The sequence below is a fragment of the Gorilla gorilla genome, chromosome 12, assembly GCF_029281585.2.
Source record: "Gorilla gorilla gorilla isolate KB3781 chromosome 12, NHGRI_mGorGor1-v2.1_pri, whole genome shotgun sequence".
Lineage (NCBI taxonomy): Eukaryota > Metazoa > Chordata > Mammalia > Primates > Hominidae > Gorilla > Gorilla gorilla.
The window spans coordinates 112,693,148-112,711,677 of NC_073236.2; the positions used below are offsets into that span (position 1 = coordinate 112,693,148).

General features: G+C 50.8%; 2 protein-coding genes across 14 annotated transcripts; one reads left to right on the forward strand and one right to left on the reverse strand.

The window, feature by feature from the left end:
- Positions 1–18: 18 nt before the first annotated feature.
- On the reverse strand, positions 19–5,217 carry ATRAID (all-trans retinoic acid induced differentiation factor). The gene is made up of 7 exons (XM_004028988.5): positions 4,725–5,217; positions 3,887–4,008; positions 1,784–1,855; positions 1,631–1,702; positions 1,423–1,544; positions 556–653; positions 19–332 (listed from the first exon to the last, which is right to left on the reverse strand). Exons 1-7 carry the CDS (start codon positions 5,178–5,180, stop codon positions 228–230), a joined length of 1,047 nt encoding a protein of 348 aa, XP_004029037.3. The 5' UTR covers positions 5,181–5,217; the 3' UTR covers positions 19–227.
- Positions 4,758–17,636, forward strand: SLC5A6 (solute carrier family 5 member 6). Of its 13 annotated transcripts, XR_008676769.2 has the most exons (19): positions 5,046–5,172; positions 5,662–5,728; positions 8,534–8,606; positions 9,430–9,962; positions 10,280–10,345; positions 10,685–10,736; positions 11,126–11,193; positions 11,712–11,866; positions 12,284–12,424; positions 12,624–12,753; positions 13,347–13,435; positions 13,869–13,981; positions 14,334–14,401; positions 15,147–15,233; positions 15,374–15,555; positions 15,768–15,871; positions 16,108–16,223; positions 16,642–17,118; positions 17,389–17,636. XR_008676769.2 is itself a non-coding variant. In XM_055377627.2 (18 exons), exons 4-18 carry the CDS (start codon positions 9,570–9,572, stop codon positions 16,786–16,788), a joined length of 1,911 nt encoding a protein of 636 aa, XP_055233602.2. In that variant the 5' UTR covers positions 5,046–5,172; positions 5,662–5,728; positions 8,534–8,606; positions 9,430–9,569; the 3' UTR covers positions 16,789–17,636. The 13 variants fall into 13 exon arrangements, 10 of the variants coding, with proteins under 10 accessions (XP_030863711.3, XP_055233602.2, XP_030863714.3 ...); XR_004069361.3 differs by lacking the exon at positions 8,534–8,606; XM_055377627.2 differs by having other exon boundaries at positions 16,642–17,636.
- Positions 17,637–18,530: the final 894 nt, after the last annotated feature.

Here is an 18,530-nt window from a genome sequence, read left to right on the forward strand (position 1 = left end):
AAAGAAAGAGAGGAAAAAAAAAAGAAAAAAGTGTTTATTATAGGCAACACCACCAATGGGAACTGGTATTTGTCTACACCAAGGGAGTGCAATTTTTCATCTTCCAATGGCGGCCTCAACCTTGAGGCGAATCCACTGGCGAAAGATGCCTTTCTAGGAAGCAGAGCTCCCTGACTGGGCTAAGACAGTTCAGATTGATCTTAGGTCAATGGTAAGACCTATGTAGTTCATGAAGTCTTGGCTTTTCGGCGCTGGGTCGCCCAAAGCAGAATGGAGACGGATAGAGTGGTGGATCCCAGAATCCCGAAGAACATAAGCAGTGAGAACGAGCCCTGTGAACAACAGACCAAAAAACATCCCCATACAACGTTACACGGAGGGCCACATCCTAACACCTAGTTCTTTCCTAATATGCCTATCACTTTGTCTAGGGCAATTCTATAGTTTTCCACCTATAGGAAATTTGTATCAGCTCCTGGTCTTGTGGCTCTCCTTTCTGAGAAGACTTGCTCTATGCATTCCTTGTATCCCTAGTTAGACGGCCTAATTCCTCACCTGGCGCATACACTTGTATCCATGGAAACCATCAGCACAAACACACTGCAAAAGACCTGGACCATCAGGTACACAAGATCCATTCTCAGGACACATTTCTGGAGGCCAGAGAGAAATAGAGAACATCACTTTATCCATTTCATTAGGCATATTTCTCAATTATCTGTTTCAACTTAGATTCTCTCAATCATTGCTAGGATAAAGGAAGAAGAAAGAAAATTACAGATAAAAACAGTAACAATAATGTCAGGCCTCTGAGCCCAAACTAAGCTATCATATCCCCTGTGACCTGCACGTATACATCCAGATGGTCTGAAGCAACTGAAGATCCACAAAAGAAATGAAAATAGCCTTAACTGATGACATTCCACCATTGTGATTTGTTTCTGCCCCACCCTAACTGATCAATATACTTTGTAATCTCCCTTACCCTTAAGAAGGTTCCTTGTAATCTCTCCCACGCTTAAGAAGGTTCTTTGTAATTCTCCCCACCCTTGAGAATGTACTTTGTAAGATCCACCCCCTGCCCGCAAAACAGCGCTCCTAACTCCACTGCCTATCCCAAAACCTGTAAGAACTAATGATAATCCCACCACCCTTTGCTGACTCTCTTTTTGGACTCAGCCCACCTGCACCCAGGTGAAATAAACAGCCTTGTTGCTCACACAAAGCCTGTTTGGTGGTCTCTTTACACGGACACACGTGAGACAAATAATAGAGTATATCTTAAGATCTTTTCTTTCAAAGGGGTTATAGCCCCAGAACTCTGAATGAAAGGCACTTAAGCAACTTTGTCTTTCTGATCTAAAGTGGAAAATACAAGGGAGAAAAGACAATTCCCAGAAGTTTGGAGGTAAGACAGCATACCTGGGTCCCCAGTGTTATTGCAAAGGTTCTTTTGCCCTTGACAGATTTGGTTGTCTATATAAGAGGTGATAGTATTCCAGGCATTAATTCCTCCAGGACAGTTGACATCTTGTGGCAGTATCCTAAAGAGAAATGTGGTCATAACATGCAAAGTTGCTAAACTCACAGCATCATCCCTCTTTGATTCTCTTCCCATACCCTTACTCACAGAGTCTGGAGCTGAGTAAAGCCACGGAAGGTGTTGGCCAAGTCACCTCTGAGGGGGTTTGCTTGCAGGTCTCTGCAAAGTACACAATGTTAGCACTTTCTCATCAACCTACAGTATATTAGCCTTTTGGGTGGGAGGTACCTAACTACTTACATGATGACAGTGGCATGTGCCTGATGAAAGTTTGGACCAGGGTCCTCCAGAGAACAGTTCTGGAGATCCAGCCTGAGGAAATAAAGTAATCAATATAACTGTGTGTTCCTCTTTTTCTTCAGCCACGGCACAGTTTGTATTTGACTACACAACCCCCTTTTCAGCTAATAATTGAACACAGCTGTGTTCAGAGTCACACACTAGGAGCTATGGTAGACATTTTAATTCTGCATTATCCAATAGAATCGCCACTTGCCACATGTAACTACTTAAATTTAAATTAATATACCTTAGGCTGGGTGTAGTGACTCACTCCTGTAATCCCAGCACTTTAGGAGGCCAAGCAGGGGAGGATCACTTGAACCTAGGAATTTGAGACCAGCCTGGGCAATATGAATGAGACCCTGACTCTATAGAGAAAAATTAATTTAACCTAAAAATTCAGTGTCTCATTTGCACTAGCCATATTTCAAGTGCAAATGGAATAACCACGTTAGTAGCTACTGTACTGGTTAGTACAGATACGGAACATTTTCCTTTTTTGAGACAGAGTCTTACTCTGTTGCCCAAGCTGGAGTGCAGTGGCACGATCTCGGCTCACTGCAACCTCCGTCTCCCGGGTTCAAGCAATTCTCCTGCCTCAGCCTCCTGAGTAGCTGAGATTATAGGCACATGCCACCACGCCTGGCTAATTTTTGTATTTTTAGTAGAGACGGGGTTTCACCATGTTGGTCAGGCTGGTCTTGAACTCCTGACCTCGTGATCCGCCCATCTGGGCCTCCCAAAGTGCTGGGATTACAGGCATGAGCCACCGCGCCTGGCTCGGAACATTTTCATAATCACAGAAAGTTCTATCCGCCAGCACTGTTCTAATAGGTTATGCATCTATTGGGAGAAATCTGTGTTTCTTGTCTACATTAGTGAATCTCATATTATGATTTTCAGATCCACAGAGGGCCTTTCAATTAAAAAAAAAAAAGCAAGTCACATAAATCAAAGTTTTTTTCCACATGTATTTTCTACCACAGATTGGTTGTAAACTGCTGGACATTAAGGATCATGCCACGTTATTTTTTTCTTCAATATCTACTGCTATCCATTCCTTTATTCTACAAATATTTACTGAGTCCCTACAAACTGCAAACACTGGGAAAATGTTAAAAATATGTAACACAGTATTTTGGCCTTTGAGTGGCTTACAATGTAGTTAGAAGAACAAGAGCACTGCCCCAAAATAAAAACACTGTAAACATTAAATTACAATATAAAAGAAACCACAGGACAGTGTATAAATATATTTGAGTGGACATTAAAGATTACAGAAAGTTTTTAAAAAAAGTATTACTGAATCGCTTGAACCCAGGAGGTGGAGGGCGCGGTGAGCCGAGATCATGCCATTGCATTCCAGCCTGGGCAACAAGAGTGAAACTCCATCTCAAAAAAATAAATAAATAATAATTTTAAAAAGGTATTACTCTGGAACTTAGTAGTAGTAAATATTCACAAAAGATGTTGGAATTGAAGGATGGATATTTCCTAATTTGGTAGAGGAAGGCAATTTCAGGTATGGAGAGAGGCCTGAACAAAGGTGGAATGCCTTTGAGGGCAGGCAAATCTGGCTGGTGCAGACCACTATGGAGGTTTGAGCGGACAAGTAATTGGAAATAATGTTGGAAAAGTGGGTTGGGACTAGTATGGTACTTAATGGTTTGAATTTTGTCCTGAGAGCAACAGACAGTTACTAAATATAGTATTAAAGCAAGAGAGTGATAACGGAAAATGTTGGTTTTCTAAAAGCCTAATACAGAGAAGTATTTAGGTAGATGAAGGAAAGAAGAGAATGGAAGCAAAACATAACATTTTGAGTTTGAAGTTAGGGTGCACTCAGTAGGAAATGTTTAATAGGAAGCTAGAGGTACCCGTATGTACCTGGAGTGTGGAAAGGTTAAAAAAGACACTAAAGAGATCTAGTTTTGGTAGACATCTGCGTGATGATTACAGCTGAAACCATAATAGGTGGATTCTTTAAATAATATAAGGGTATAAAAGCAGCCAGGCTAAGGAATGGCCTGTATCCAGCATCTAGGGATGTCTTCCCCTCACCCCAAGATGGTGCCCTTCTGATTCAGGCAGCAACGGGCATGCAGCATTAGCTCTCGTGTCGTTTTACAATAAAGGGCCACTTTTGACAAATTTTGCACGCTCCCTGGACATTGGGTGCATATCTGCAGAAGAGAAAGAAACATTAGAACTCCAGAAAGAAAAGCCAAGAAAAGAACAAACGGCGATCAAGAATTAACTGCCAGTACACGTTTCCAGAATTCCTCTAACACGGGGCCGATAAATGGATAAACGGCTCGTGTCCCACCCTTGTAACAGCCTATGCTAGGAGATGCCATTTCTTCCTCCAGAGTCCTGCGCCGAATCAGCTCCCGACACTTTCAGTACCAGATATCGCACAGGGGGAAGGTCCTCATCTCTGAAGATCACTATTCGAACATATTTATTATGCTTTCTGCAGAGACTTCTCAATCTGACAGCCCTAGTTTGGCGCGGTGTAAAAGGACCGCAGGTACGTAAAGAACTCATCAAGCATTACAAAAGAAAAGTACAGCCCTACCACCGCACGATATATGGCGTTCGTGCGTAGAGAGATTACACAAGAGGCAGAGGACCCGTCTGTAGAAAGAACTTAAAGTTATTCTAAAATTAAGGGGCGAAATCAAGTTTCACAGGTCTTTGAAAGTCGGCAGGACTGGGGCGCCGAAGGCCTGCACGACGTAAGTACTTGGGAACAGGACGTGGCTGGGCAGGGTCGGGAAGCGTCAGGGACGAAATCAGAGCCGCAGGCCCGCCGAGGAGAAGGGGGAGCCGCTGGCGAGCGCGACGCACGGCTGGCCAGCGACCCTGCTTCAGCCCGACCTCAAACTTGCTTCTGTACCTCGGGTAGCGCCAGAGCCCTTTCCACGCCCAGAGCGAGGAGCAGGGCGGCAGCCCAGGGCACCAGGGTCGTAAGACTACCCGGGCCGTGAGGCGCCATTTTCCGTTCCCTTGGTGCTCCGCTGTTCGCGCGACCCGGCCCCGCGGCCCCGCCCCGCAGCGCGTCAGGCCCTCTTCCCCGGGCGTGGCCTAAGCGGCCCAGTCCAGTCGCCCTGGGGCTGCTTGGGGGCTTTTCCTGCTCGTGGAGCTCTGCGCTGGTCTTCATGCGCCCCAGCCCTCTTTCGGGGACACTGGCCGACCCCCTCTTCCTTTTCCCCTTTAGTGAAGGCCTCCCCCGTCGCCGCGCGGCTTCCCGGAGCCGACTGCAGACTCCCTCAGCCCGGTGTTCCCCGCGTCCGGACGCCGAGGTCGCGGCTTCGCAGAAACTCGGGTCCCTCCATCCGCCCTCAGTAAACATGGCGGCACGGCGAGCGGGGCGGGCAGGGGGCGGGCAGGGGGCGGGGCCCCCGCGGGCTCCCGGCCAGGGCTCTCGGCCGGGCTCTGGCTACCCACGTGTGGAGACCGGGCAGGTGGGCCTGGAGAGCGTGAGCCGGTGCCGAGAGGCACCGGGGAGCGGCGTCTGAGCCGGGGCGGGGACAAGGGGGCGGGGAGGGGCGGAGCGAGCCGGCCTCCCGCGTGGGTCTGAGAAGATCTTAAGTGCGAGCGGTAAGGTGGTGGTCTCCGCCGCGTAGAGGGAAGCGGGAAACCGGGAAAGAACGAGGGTGAGGGTGATGAGGGAAGGGCAAACCTCAAACTCCAGCGGGAGGACACGAGCCTGGATCGCGCCGGGCACCTAGACCTCTTCACCTCAATCCTGATAGCGCATAGCGTCCCGGAGCCTGGCGAGGAGGTAGGAGCGGGATAGACGCTTCCCTAACTCATTTTCTTTGCCTTCCCAGGAAAAGGGAGCGATGTTGATCTCAGGAAGCACAAAGGGACCTTCCTAGCTCTGACTGAACCACGGAGGTAAGGGAGTGCGTTGCTGCCCCAGGGTGGGCCAGCGCCCTGACTGAAGGGCGCCAGGGGATCCTTGCTCCCGGCGCGACAGTGTTGGTTAGGGCCAGCCAGAAAGCTCCTTAAAGCCGACCCAAGTGATCATCTCGAGTAGCCGAGCCCCCCTTCCACGTTACCCCCATGGTGTCTGCCTGGAAGTTCCTGAAAGGTTTACGTTTAGCTGGCTGGCAAATTTTCTAAGGTGTTAGTAGCTATTAGCATTTTAAGGAGGGCCCCCAAAGCCTTTCACAGCTTGAGGAGTTATAGGCCCCAGGACAGATTTTGAGGGAATCTTTTTGGAACAGTTAGTCCTGCAGTGGTCTCATTGCCTTTTGTAGGAGTCAATGCGATCCACTGCAGTGCGTGACCAAAGTGAGTTCAGGTTTTTATTTTTATTTTTATTTTTATTTTTATTTTTATTTTGAGACGGAGTCTCGCTCTGTCGCCCAGGCTGGAGTGCAGTGGCGCGATCTCGGCTCACTGCAAGCTCCGCCTCGCGGGTTCACGCCATTCTCCTGCCTCAACCTCCCGAGTAGCTGGGACTACAGGCGCCTGCCACCACGCCTGGCTAATTTTTTGTATTTTTTAGTAGAGACGGGGTTTCACCGTGTTAGCCAGGATGGTCTCGATCTCCTGACCTCGTGATCTGCCCGCCTCGGCCTCCCAAAGTGCTGGGATTACAGGCATGAGCCACCGCGCCAGGCCAAGTTCAGGTTTTTAAAAGGGGTCCCACATCACTGCCTGTAATCCCAGCACTTTGGGAGGCCAAGGCAGGCGGATCGTCAGGTCAGGAGTTTTGAGACCAGCCTGGCCAATATGGTGAAATCTCGTCTCTACTAAAAATACAAAAAAAAAAAAAAAAAAATTAGCTGGGCGCGGTAGCACATGCCTGTAGTCCCAGCTACTCAAGAGGCTGAGGCAGAAGAATCACTTGAACCCAGGAGGTGGAGGTTGCAGTGAGCCGAGATCATGTCACTGCACTCCAGCCTGGGCGACAGAGCGAGACTCCGTCTCCAAAAAAAAAAAAGGGGGGGGTCCCACAATCTGCTGTTTGTGCCTTGGCGTGTTATAGTTGTAGTGAAACAACAGCTAGCTCTTGCTTTTGGCCGCCCTCTTTCTGGAGAGATGCAAGACCATAGCGTTTGGATCAATGTAGGGTGTTTAGAAAACCACAGATCTGTTCTCAGAATCTGGTCTGTTGCTAGGTCAGGTTTTTCCTGTCTTCCCTGGGGCTCTCTCAGGCCATCCAGGGGAATTCTCCATACATCACGCAAATAGAATTTTATCAGGAAGTCCCATCAGCAGAGTGTCTTTATTTCTGTACCTCCGTGTCCCATACTGGGACTTTCCTTCCTGTCTCTGGCCACCTACCTCTCTAAACCACTAACCCTATAGTTAGTTCTTTGTTCTGTGTTCTTTGCACACAGGAGACCTCTTCTTTCCTCTTACTCCCCAGTAGTTCCCATCATCTCTATCATAGCAGTAAAAACTTGCCAAAGACGAATGAGAAAACTCAGGGTGTTGCAATGTGCAAAGGCCCAGGGCATGTTTAGGTTAAACCAGAGTTTAAGCCTGTTGGGAATCTTGTAGAACATGTGATCCAAGAGTTGCCAGCTCTGATTTTCCCTCTTTATTGGCCCCAAGAGGTTCAGAGTTCAGGTTTAGTCTGCATGAGGCCATATCTTGCCAGCCAGCCAGTGTCTGCCCAAGAACACACTGCGGGAGAGCGGAAAGACAGCCTAATCTTTCTCCTAGTGGGCAAAAGCAGAAGACATAGTTTATGTTAGTCTTGTCTCTTGATTAGTTGAAATCTAAACTATGTCCTGTGAATGACTGACTGCAACACTCTGCTCCTGCCCTGGTTCTGGGAATAGTGAGGACAGGGCCCTTGGTGAACACCTGTCATAGCTGCAGACAGCACTGTTTCTTTCTCTCTTGTTTTGTATCATGCTGCATAACCTTGAGCAAGTTATTTAATCTCTCAGTTTTCTTGTGTTAACTGGAGAGTATTCGTGTCTTAATCTGAGACATGCTGTTTTGAAAATGTTAGCTTCATTATGTATTATTATTAATGTTTATAAAGCACCTCACACACTGCTGGGTTACATAGCAGGTGTTCAGCAAATGTTAACTGTCGTCATGTTAGGCTGTCTAACTACATGGCATTCTCTGGTGTTTTTTCCCCATACCAATAAGTACCCCAGAGGATTGCCTTTGAAGACAATATGATACGCTTGGAGAACAGACAGGGTGGATGGTGAATCCCTAGACCTGGGTTCTAATTTATGCTCTGACAATAGTCGGCTCTGTGCTTTTGGAAAGGTCACTTGAACCATCTGAGCCTTAGCGTGTTTATCTGTGAAATCGTCAGTGGTGGGGAGTTGGTTGTAATAGTGGTGTCCAAAGATTTAAGATTTTAAATATTACGATCCCTTCCCTCTTTCTCTGAGGATTGTGGTGTATTCTTGGGGGATTAACATTTTTTGTGCAGGAGTTAGAAAATTAACTTTCAACTTTCCCATGTTTTCAGTTCCTTCTTTCCAACTCCCTCCCGCACAGAGTGCCAAGAGTACTTTAGGCTGAAAGCCTAATCCATCTAGGAATGCTGTTGAATATGAGCTCCCTATTCCCTGTTCTGGAGCCTCTAGGGCTGAGTTGGAGTTTGGGGGCCATAGGGTGATAGGGCCATTTGGAACACAGCCATTGGTTCCCTGAAGGGGCCAGAACAAATGACTGCTGAGCTTCACCCCACCCCCAATTCCTGATCTCTCACCTCAGCTACTCATAGAGCCAGATCCTCAGCTCTGCAGCTCCAGGCAACTCTGCCTCAGAACAGGGATTGCTTCTCCAGGTAGGTGTCTGTCACCAGCAGGATACGACCACTCTCTTTGGCTGGTCCCTTTGCCTCTCAGCTCCGTGGCTGGGTTGCTTCTCTCCAGAATGGAGAATCGTCATTCTGAAACCCTGACTCCAGCATGGTGCCCTCTCACCTTTCCCCTCTCACTTTTGAATCCAGCCGCTCTTCCTGCGTCTGCTGTTGACGGTGATGTTGCAGGTAGAGGGGCTGAGAGGTGGGTGGCAGCACTTATCTAGTGGTGTTGGGGAGAACCTTAAGAAAGGGGTTGGCCTGGGGACGCCTGAAATGGAGTCTGTGGCTGCAACAGAGGCAGTCTCACTGATGATCAGTTAGAAGGGTGACACTGGGGATCACAGGAGGCGAGGGCCGAGGCCAGGGGCAGTAGGGGAAGCCCTGCTGCCATTAGTCTCCATGCTGTGTTTCCTGCTGGGCTGTGGCGCCAGGCTGGGCTCTGCTGGCTTAGTGTATTGTAGTGACTGGGTCTGTGCCTTCAGGTGGGGCCGGGAAATTCTGCAAAGAAACTTAGGCTAGAGTTTATTTTTCTTTTGGTACTCGGGTGGAGACCTAAGAAGGTTGTTGAATTTCACAGCTGTGCATACTCAAAGGTCCTGGCCAAGTTATATTGTCTCCTGGCTGTCGCACTCTGATGCTTCTCCCTCACTTATGTCCCCTAGCAAACCCATACCAGGGCCTCTAGACCTTGAAGGGCTACCACTATGCTGGCTGGTCCACTTCTGATGGCATGCGATGTACAAGGCCCAAGGGTGAATGGCTACCAAGGCCAGATAGGCCTCACTAAGAGCTAATTCCTTTGCAGCTCACCCTGGACAGTATCACTCCGTGGAGGAAGACTGTGAGACTGTGGCTGGAAGCCAGATTGTAGCCACACATCCGCCCCTGCCCTACCCCAGAGCCCTGGAGCAGCAGCTGGCTGCAGATCACAGACACAGTGAGGATATGAGTGTAGGGGTGAGCACCTCAGCCCCTCTTTCCCCAACCTCGGGCACAAGCGTGGGCATGTCCACCTTCTCCATCGTGGACTATGTGGTGTTCGTCCTGCTGCTGGTTCTCTCTCTTGCCATTGGGCTCTACCATGCTTGTCGTGGCTGGGGCCGGCATACTGTTGGTGAGCTGCTGATGGCGGACCGCAAAATGGGCTGCCTTCCGGTGGCACTGTCCCTGCTGGCCACCTTCCAGTCAGCCGTGGCCATCCTGGGTGTGCCGTCAGAGATCTACCGATATGGGACCCAATATTGGTTCCTGGGCTGCTGCTACTTTCTGGGGCTGCTGATACCTGCACACATCTTCATCCCCGTTTTCTACCGCCTGCATCTCACCAGTGCCTATGAGGTGAGCAGGGACGGAAGGGAGAAGTGCGTGGGACACTGGGGTTGGGGTGGAGAGGAGGGACAGGCACATAGGAAGGACCTGGGACCCTAGACCTCCTCCACCTAATGAGAGGGACAGAAAACTCATTGTGTGTTTATAATTCTTTCTCAGTGATGTTAGGTATAGGGGCAGGATTGGAGAGGAGGGTGCTATGCCGAGTAGGACTCAGAGTGGGTATGGGTTGGATATTCCCTCATGTTCCTGAGCATCTTGAGGGAATTTGTGTGTGAGTTGTCGGGGTGAAGTCAGGATAAAAATCTTTTTTTCTGTATACCCAGTACCTGGAGCTTCGATTCAATAAAACTGTGCGAGTGTGTGGAACTGTGACCTTCATCTTTCAGATGGTAAGCAGAATGAGGATAGAAACCGAGCCTGGGGGATGTTGGGGGACCTGAACGCAAGCATGCTGAGGGAATTGGAGTCTCCCCTGCTCTCAGATTGGCAGGATTGAAATTCCTGCTAGAGGTCAGCATCTGTGAGGACCCCAGAGGCATCCTGCTGCCCATGCCTTCCAATTCCAGCACAGATACTGTGGTGGCAGCAAGCCAGAATTTGAGAGAAGGAAGAGGGAAGTGAGCCTAGGTGAGGGGAAGCCATGGGCATATTGGCGCTGAGGCCCATCTTTCTTCCTCTCTCTTCCCACCGTTCTCCGGCCCCCATCACATTTTTTCCACATGCAACAGGTGATCTACATGGGAGTTGTGCTCTATGCTCCGTCATTGGCTCTCAATGCAGGTGAGGAGTCACACAGCCCCTGGCTTTCAGCCATGGTAGGTTAGGAAGGCACCTTTGGGAGAGGCAGATGGAGGAGCATATGTGGAAAAGAACCTGACCTTGAATGGGGAATTAATTCACCGCTTGGGCCCTTGGGTGGGTCTCTACCAGAGGAAGGCTTGGTTCACCTCAATTGACAGCTAGTAACATGTTACCATGCCCTATCTGAACTGGTTAGTCAATACCTTTTGGTGGAACTCTGCAAACATTTTTCTCCGTTGTGGTGAATGATTTATTTCATTGTTAATGACCAATGCTTTATCTCTGTGGCATGACGTGATTGCCCTACCAGGGCTTGTCCCCTGGGGAACCCTTTTCCAGGGATAAGAATGTGGCTTCTATGCTTACAGTGACTGGCTTTGATCTGTGGCTGTCCGTGCTGGCCCTAGGCATTGTCTGTACCGTCTATACAGCTCTGGTAAGTGCAGTAAGCCCTGGTGTGGGGAGGGGAAGGGATGAAGTAAGGAGGGGACATGGGAAGAGAAGGAAAAGAAGAGATAAGCTGAGAATATAGGTGAGGAGAATATAGGTGAAATTCTGGGGTGGTAAGATTTATGATAGGATTTAGCAGTGGGGATGGTATATGAAGGTAGAGGATGGGATGGGAATGATGTCAACAGGGTCACAGCAGTTACATGCCTAATGGCAGGAGAGTCCCCTCACTGGTAGTATGTTCTTAGGGTGGATGGTTTCAGGAGTGTCCAAGGGAGAGAATATAGTCATGGGTTCTTAGTTTCTGTTTCTGGTTGGGTCAGTAAAGCCCCTTTGTCATCCCTCTTTTATACATATCACCAGAGACAGAAACTAAAAACTGGCTTCAGGCTGCAAAAAGCCTAAAACAAAACAAAACAAAATGGAACAACAACAAAATAAGGCAGGTTGGACAAGCTGGGTTTAGAAGGCCTCTGTGGCAGGTTTGCTGTGCTTTCCTTGCAGGGTGGGCTGAAGGCCGTCATCTGGACAGATGTGTTCCAGACACTGGTCATGTTCCTCGGGCAGCTGGCAGTTATCATCGTGGGGTCAGCCAAGGTGGGCGGCTTGGGGCGTGTGTGGGCCGTGGCTTCCCAGCACGGCCGCATCTCTGGGTTTGAGTAAGTATACCCCTACTCCTGGCTGGGGTCTGCAGTGCCTGGGTGCTGAGCCCATCCTAGAGGCTGGTCTCGGCTATAGTAAGCAGAAGGTAAACTGGGAAGCCTGAGGTGTAACAGCAGACAGTGGGAAACTGGTCCTGCAGAGATGGAGGGTGATTATAGGTGCCCGGCTAGTGTTTATAGAGAGTCAGGACATTACCTGGGATGAGTACCTGGAATGAGCCTGGGGTGGAAGAATGGAGCCTCCCTCTAACTGGCTGTGCTGTCTCTCGAGTGCACCCAGCTTCTTGCTTTCAGTCCCCCCCTGGCCCTAGCAGTGGTGTCTCTCCTTTCCTGTCCACTGACTCCTGTTGCCAAGAGGGCAGGAAGGCTGTGTCTCTCAGGCTTTGCACAATGACTGGGTGGTGTCTGTTACAGGCTGGATCCAGACCCGTTTGTGCGGCACACCTTCTGGACCTTGGCCTTCGGGGGTGTCTTCATGATGCTCTCCTTATACGGGGTGAACCAGGCTCAGGTGCAGCGGTACCTCAGTTCCCGCACGGAGAAGGCTGCTGTGCTGTGAGTGCAGGACAGGAAGGGAGTGGAGCAAGGTCTAGGGGAAGGGGTTCCCCAGAGATAATTGGGGTGGGGCAGGATGCCAGAGTGCATACACATCCACTGTGGTCAGGATGTGGGTCTCCTTTCTGGAGGTCAGGGGCACACACCTGAGGGTGTCTGTTAACGCCGGCTCTCCTCCTGGCACTGACCTCTTTTGCAGCTCCTGTTATGCAGTGTTCCCCTTCCAGCAGGTGTCCCTCTGTGTGGGCTGCCTCATTGGCCTGGTCATGTTCGCGTATTACCAGGAGTATCCCATGAGCATTCAGCAGGCTCAGGCAGCCCCAGACCAGGTGAGAAGGCGCTGTTCTGTTCCCGTGAGGGCAGGCCTGGCCCCACAACAGGAGTGTCTAGGTAGGAAAGGACTGACTGCAGAAAGGACTCCCACCCTGGGTGGGAGACGGTTGTAAAATCCTTTCCCACTCTGAGATGCTAGGAATCTAGCATGTGAGGATCGCGGTCCCTAGCATCACCTAACCACAGTGCTCATCCTACTGGGGTGAGGACCTACCCTTACTGACTCCCCATTGGGCTCCATGTGCTCTGCTGGGAGCTATCACATACCTGGTCTCACCTAAGCCTCTAACAGCCTCATTTCACAGAGGAGAAAACAGACTCAATGAGGTAGCCAGTAAGCAGAAGTCACACTAGTAGCCAGAAACAGAGCTGCGGGCGAATTGTGTCATTCCCTCTGTAGAGCTCATTTTCTCTCCACTTAATGTGTAGACACTTGGGTCAGCAGAGATGCCCCAGGCCCTGGCTTCCCTTGTAATGCACCCAGTCTCGGTAGACTCGCTGGGGCACATGTAAAGGGAGCTTCCCTGCAGAGCCGGCCCTGGGAAGGCCCCTCTCTGAGGACTGCTGTGCACCTCCGCTCTGCTTGCAGTTCGTCCTGTACTTTGTGATGGATCTCCTGAAGGGCCTGCCGGGTCTGCCAGGGCTCTTCATTGCCTGCCTCTTCAGCGGCTCTCTCAGGTACCCACTTTGACGATTTCCCTCAGGCCTGGTGCACCTGACCCCTATTTGGTACAAGGTGATGGGTGGAGCGGGGTGGTAGTGGGTGGGGAATCCCTCTAAGTTTCTCACTGTGCCTGCCCCATCTGTGTGGATGACAAGGGATAGCTCATCTTTGTAGGCCACAGCACAACAGAGATACCCCTGTTTTGGTTAAGAGTTCTTTTATGGTACCAGAAATTGATCTACTCGAATGAAACCCATATCCACATTCAAAAAAGGACTGTGTCCTTGCCTTCCAGGCCCGCTCTGAGGTGGCATCAAGTCCAACTATGAGGAGGTTTCTTGGTGGTACCTGTCATCTCCCCGCTTTAGGACACCATTTCCTCCATAAAGTCCCATAGAGCTGACAATTTTGCCTCGCTCAACTCCTCATCCTCTTCCTCTTTTTCAGCACTATATCCTCTGCTTTTAATTCATTGGCAACTGTTACGATGGAAGACCTGATTCGACCTTGGTTCCCTGAGTTCTCTGAAGCCCGGGCCATCATGCTTTCCAGAGGCCTTGGTGGGGTTATGCTTCCTCATCTCTTCAGTCTGGGTCTTTCTAAGCTTCATCCTGACCATTGTCATCAGTTTGCTGTAAAACACCCACTTTATCCAGGACTCAGCACTTGCCTAATGAAGCACACAACCTTCCCTGCATGCATGGTTGTTTACATCTCAGGGCATGTCCTAGGGAGGTCTCTGAGTTACATAGGAGTGAGGACTTGGTGGGAGGAAGCTGGGGCATGATGTAATATGCCTTTTGTTTCCAGAGAGACAGAGGTGGTAGTTTGGCTGGGCAGGGAGCCTTGCTTTACCCCATTGCTTGTGTTAACTCACACCTTCTTGTTTCCTCTCCTGTCCTTTTCCCCCAGCCTTTGGCTATGGGCTGCTTTGTCTAGGAATGGCCTATATTTCCTCCCAGATGGGACCTGTGCTGCAGGTAATAACTATAGAGGGTAGGAAGCAATTTTAAGGGAGAGAAGGAATTGATTGAAACAGGAAGTTGAGAAGGGCAGCTATATTGAGGGGAATGACCGGGGGGCAGGCCTAAGAGATTCCCCTTTGATGGACCGTCTTTACTGTGAACAGACTTGCAAGCAGCCAGAGGACGCAGGGTCATTCCTGGGATGTTGTAGGCTGAGAGAGAGCTAAAGATCAGCCTCAGAGAACTCAAAACACATCCCTGTCCATCAGCCCCCTAGCAGCCTTTCCTGCCCTCTGGAGTTCTTTTTTTTTTTTTTTTTTTTTTTTTTTTTGAGACAGAGTCTCATTCTGTTGCTCAGGCTGGAGTGCAGTGGCGCGATCTCAGTTGACTGCAACCTCCATCTCCCACGTTCAAGTGATTCTCCTGTCTCAGCCTCCTAAGTAGCTGAGGGACTACAGGCATGTGCCACCGTGTCTGGCTAATTTTTGTATTTGTAGTAGAGACGGGGTTTTACCATGTTGGCCAGGCTAGTCTGGAGCTCCTGACCTCAGGTGATCCTCCCGCCTCGGCCTCCCAAACTGCTGGAATTACAGGCATGAGCCACCGCTCGGCCACCTCTGGAGTTCTGATTGTTCCCACAGAAGAGACAGATCTGACAAGTGGGGCTCCAAGGTCATGGCTGGTGGCTATGCTTTATGGTGAGTCTGGGCATCTCTGAGTCTGTGTTCTTTTTCCTTTTCTTCTCACCCTGTCCTCCTAGGCAGCAATCAGCATCTTTGGCATGGTTGGGGGACCGCTGCTGGGACTCTTCTGCCTTGGAATGTTCTTTCCGTGTGCTAACCCTCCTGTGAGTGATGCATCTGGATCCACAGTCATGTGTAGCAGGATGGACCTGGGGGTTGGCAGGGCTGTCACCAGGAGAGCTGAGGACTGCCGTGAGGGCTGGCAGGACTGGCCTTGTGACAGGCCTGCACTGTGTCTCGGCAGGGTGCTGTTGTGGGCCTGTTGGCTGGGCTCGTCATGGCCTTCTGGATTGGCATCGGGAGCATCGTGACCAGCATGGGCTCCAGCATGCCACCCTCTCCCTCTAATGGGTCCAGCTTCTCCCTGCCCACCAATCTAACCGTTGCCACTGTGACCACACTGATGCCCTTGACTACCTTCTCCAAGTAAGGCGGGGCTTGCTATCTTCTTGTTTTCTCAAAGCCCTCCTTTGAGGGCTTTCACAGGGGTCTTGCTAAGGGATGGGCCACCAGAGGCCCCAGGGAAATGTTGGGTATTGGGTCCCAAGACCCTGGGACCATGCGGGCAAGTAGAGATTGGTGCCCAAGGAATGCCCTGCCAACGAATTGCTAATTGTTCTCACCTCTGCTCTTCCCAGGCCCACAGGGCTGCGGCGGTTCTATTCCTTGTCTTACTTATGGTACAGTGCTCACAACTCCACCACAGTGATTGTGGTGGGCCTGATTGTCAGTCTACTCACTGGTAAGGGTGTGGGATCGCGGTGCAGATGAGCACCGAGGGGTTAACAGAGGGCCCTAAGGGACTCTAGGGAGAAAGGCTCCTGCCCTCTGAGCTCTTGGGTGTCCGTAGCTGTCAGGCTTTTCTGCTGGGATGTAGGAGGTGGGTGGGGGCTGGGGTCTCTGGGGGCCAAGGGAGGACATGGGGCTCGCTGCTGTGGATGGTTCCACCCAGAGACTCAGAAGCACATTTCCATTCAGGGAGAATGCGAGGCCGGTCCCTGAACCCTGCAACCATTTACCCAGTGTTGCCAAAGCTCCTGTCCCTCCTTCCGTTGTCCTGTCAGAAGCGGCTCCACTGCAGCAGCTACGGCCAGGTAGTACCTGCTGTCCAAGTGACCCCTCCCTGCCCTTCTCCACAGATGCCACTGACTCTTCAGGTTCCCTTCTACCCCTTTTCTCTCCCCCTGCCCCGGGTGCCCCTCTCAGGATCAGCTAAGCCTAGGCTGTCCCACACGGCTGTCTCAGGTTTTACCCACAGGACTGCACTGGCTTGGTGGGCAGAAGGATCTCAGGGCTCAGAGGAGCTCAGCCCTGGCCTGGGCCAGTCAGCTCCCCTCCCCAGCCCACCCTGTGCTCCCTGCTGTGCTGTGCCCTCCCTCTTTTCCCCCTGCTCTCCCTCCCGAACCCAGCCTTGCTGGGCTCCCTTCTGGCGGGGACCTTTTTTGTGTGAATCCTGTCAAGCACCCGTCATCCGTCTTCACCAGTTCCACCCCTTTGGCTCTGTGTTTGCAGGACCACCTCATGGACACTGGCCTGTTTCCTGAGAAGCCGAGGAATGGTGTGCTGGGGGACAGCAGAGACAAGGAGGCCATGGCCCTGGATGGCACAGCCTATCAGGGGAGCAGCTCCACCTGCATCCTCCAGGAGACCTCCCTGTGATGTTGACTCAGACCCCGCCTCTGTCCTCACTGTGCCAGGCCATAGCCAGAGGCCACCCTGTAGTACAGGGATGAGTCTTGGTGTGTTCTGCAGGGACAGGCCTGGATGATCTAGCTCATACCAAAGGACCTTGTTCTGAGAGGTTCTTGCCTGCAGGAGAAGCTGTCACATCTCAAGCATGTGAGGCACCGTTTTTCTCGTCGCTTGCCAATCTGTTTTTTAAAGGATCAGGCTCGTAGGGAGCAGGATCATGCCAGAAATAGGGATGGAAGTGCATCCTCTGGGGAAAAGATAATGGCTTCTGATTCAACATAGCCAGAGTCCTTTGAAGTAAGTGGCTAGAAACAGCACTCTGGTTATAATTGCCCCAGGGCCTGATTCAGGACTGACTCTCCACCGTAAAACTGGAAGCTGCTTCCCCTGTAGTCCCCATTTCAGTACCAGTTCTGCTAGCCACAGTGAGCCCCTATTATTACTTTCAGATTGTCTGTGACACTCAAGCCCCTCTCATTTTTATCTGTCTACCTCCATTCTGAAGAGGGAGGTTTTGGTGTCCCTGGGCCTCTGGGAATAGAAGGTCCATTTGTCTCCTTTGTGTAGAGCAAGCACGTTTTCCGCCTCACTGTCTCCATCCTCCACCTCTGAGATGGACACTTAAGAGATGGGGCAAATGTGGATCCAAGAAACCAGGGCCATGACCGGGTCCACTGTGGAGCAGCCATCTATCTACCCGACTCCTGAGCCAGGCTGCCGTGTCATTTCTGTCATCCGTGCTCTGTTTCCTTTTGGAGTTTCTTCTCCACATTATCTTTGTTCCTGGGGAATAAAAACTACCATTGGACCTAGAATTTGGGCTCCTGTACTGTCTTCACCTGCCCTTGTCCACCCTACTGCATCCTCTGGTGAGGATAAGGAGTCCTATCCTATGTACAGGTCACCTTCCTGTGCTGAGGAGGGGGGCTGTGGCTTCAAGTCCCTGCTGTCCTTGTGTCTGCAGGGGACAGCGTTGTGCTCACCATGGTGGAAGATGCACACCCTCTCCTAGGGCTTCTCATCCCCTGGGGCTTACTTAGTCTGTCCCTTCTCCGGCCCCACTTTCCCTTTGCCAGAACCTTTTGCTCTCAGATTTTTACTTTTGGAACTGGAGGAAGAATGTTCCCATCTGATTTTAGAAACGGAACATTCTAGCTGGACTTTTATGGTCTTGTGAAGAACACTGTGCTCACGCCCTCCCACACCTGGCCTCTGCCCCTGCCTGGCCCTGTTCAGCTGCCCACATCAGCTCTGCACCAGCTCTCCGGGGTCTCTTAACAGAGACTGGGTCCCAGGCATATCTGAATTCAGCCTCAACTGAGGCCTTCTCCCAGGGCTTCTAGAGCACATTCCAGCTGTTGTCTCATACTCCATGTAGCTTAGGCCTGGGATGTTCTGTGTCCCTTTTTCTACCTCTACCCTAGCTCACTTGGTCACACCCCAGCCCCTTTCACCTCTGCCCTGGCCAGCCCTGTGGAGGAACAGGGCCTGGTTGTGCCAGAGCCAAGACACTAGCTACTCCCAACCTGCCTAGGCCTCATTTATATTCATGATGACAATATTGTCTCCTAATGGGTCTTAAACCTGTTGCCCTGAATTTTTTTTTCCATTCCACAAGGCTCTGGTCTTGAACATAAACATTCCTTCCAGTATGGACTTTAGGTGTCTGGTCATGATCTATTCTCAGTCTGGGAAGGTACTTTGACAGG

What these genes read in the sequence shown, in the direction of transcription:
- ATRAID (XM_004028988.5), bottom strand. Translation starts at nt 5,180, where the DNA reads ATGTTTACTGAGGGCGGATGGAGGGACCCGAGTTTCTGCGAAGCCGCG. An exon ending in CAGAAGGGCACCATCTTGGG is followed by an intron (nt 1,856 to 3,886) that starts GTGAGGGGAAGA and finishes TTATTTCCTCAG; the next exon opens with GCTGGATCTCCAGAACTGTT. An exon ending in GATACAAGTGTATGCGCCAG is followed by an intron (nt 333 to 555) that starts GTGAGGAATTAG and finishes TGTTGTTCACAG; the next exon opens with GGCTCGTTCTCACTGCTTAT.
- SLC5A6 (XM_031007851.3), top strand. Translation starts at nt 9,570, where the DNA reads ATGAGTGTAGGGGTGAGCACCTCAGCCCCTCTTTCCCCAACCTCGGGC. An exon ending in GTCATTGGCTCTCAATGCAG is followed by an intron (nt 10,737 to 11,125) that starts GTGAGGAGTCAC and finishes CTATGCTTACAG; the next exon opens with TGACTGGCTTTGATCTGTGG. An exon ending in CTCTTCAGCGGCTCTCTCAG is followed by an intron (nt 13,436 to 13,868) that starts GTACCCACTTTG and finishes CCTCTTTTTCAG; the next exon opens with CACTATATCCTCTGCTTTTA.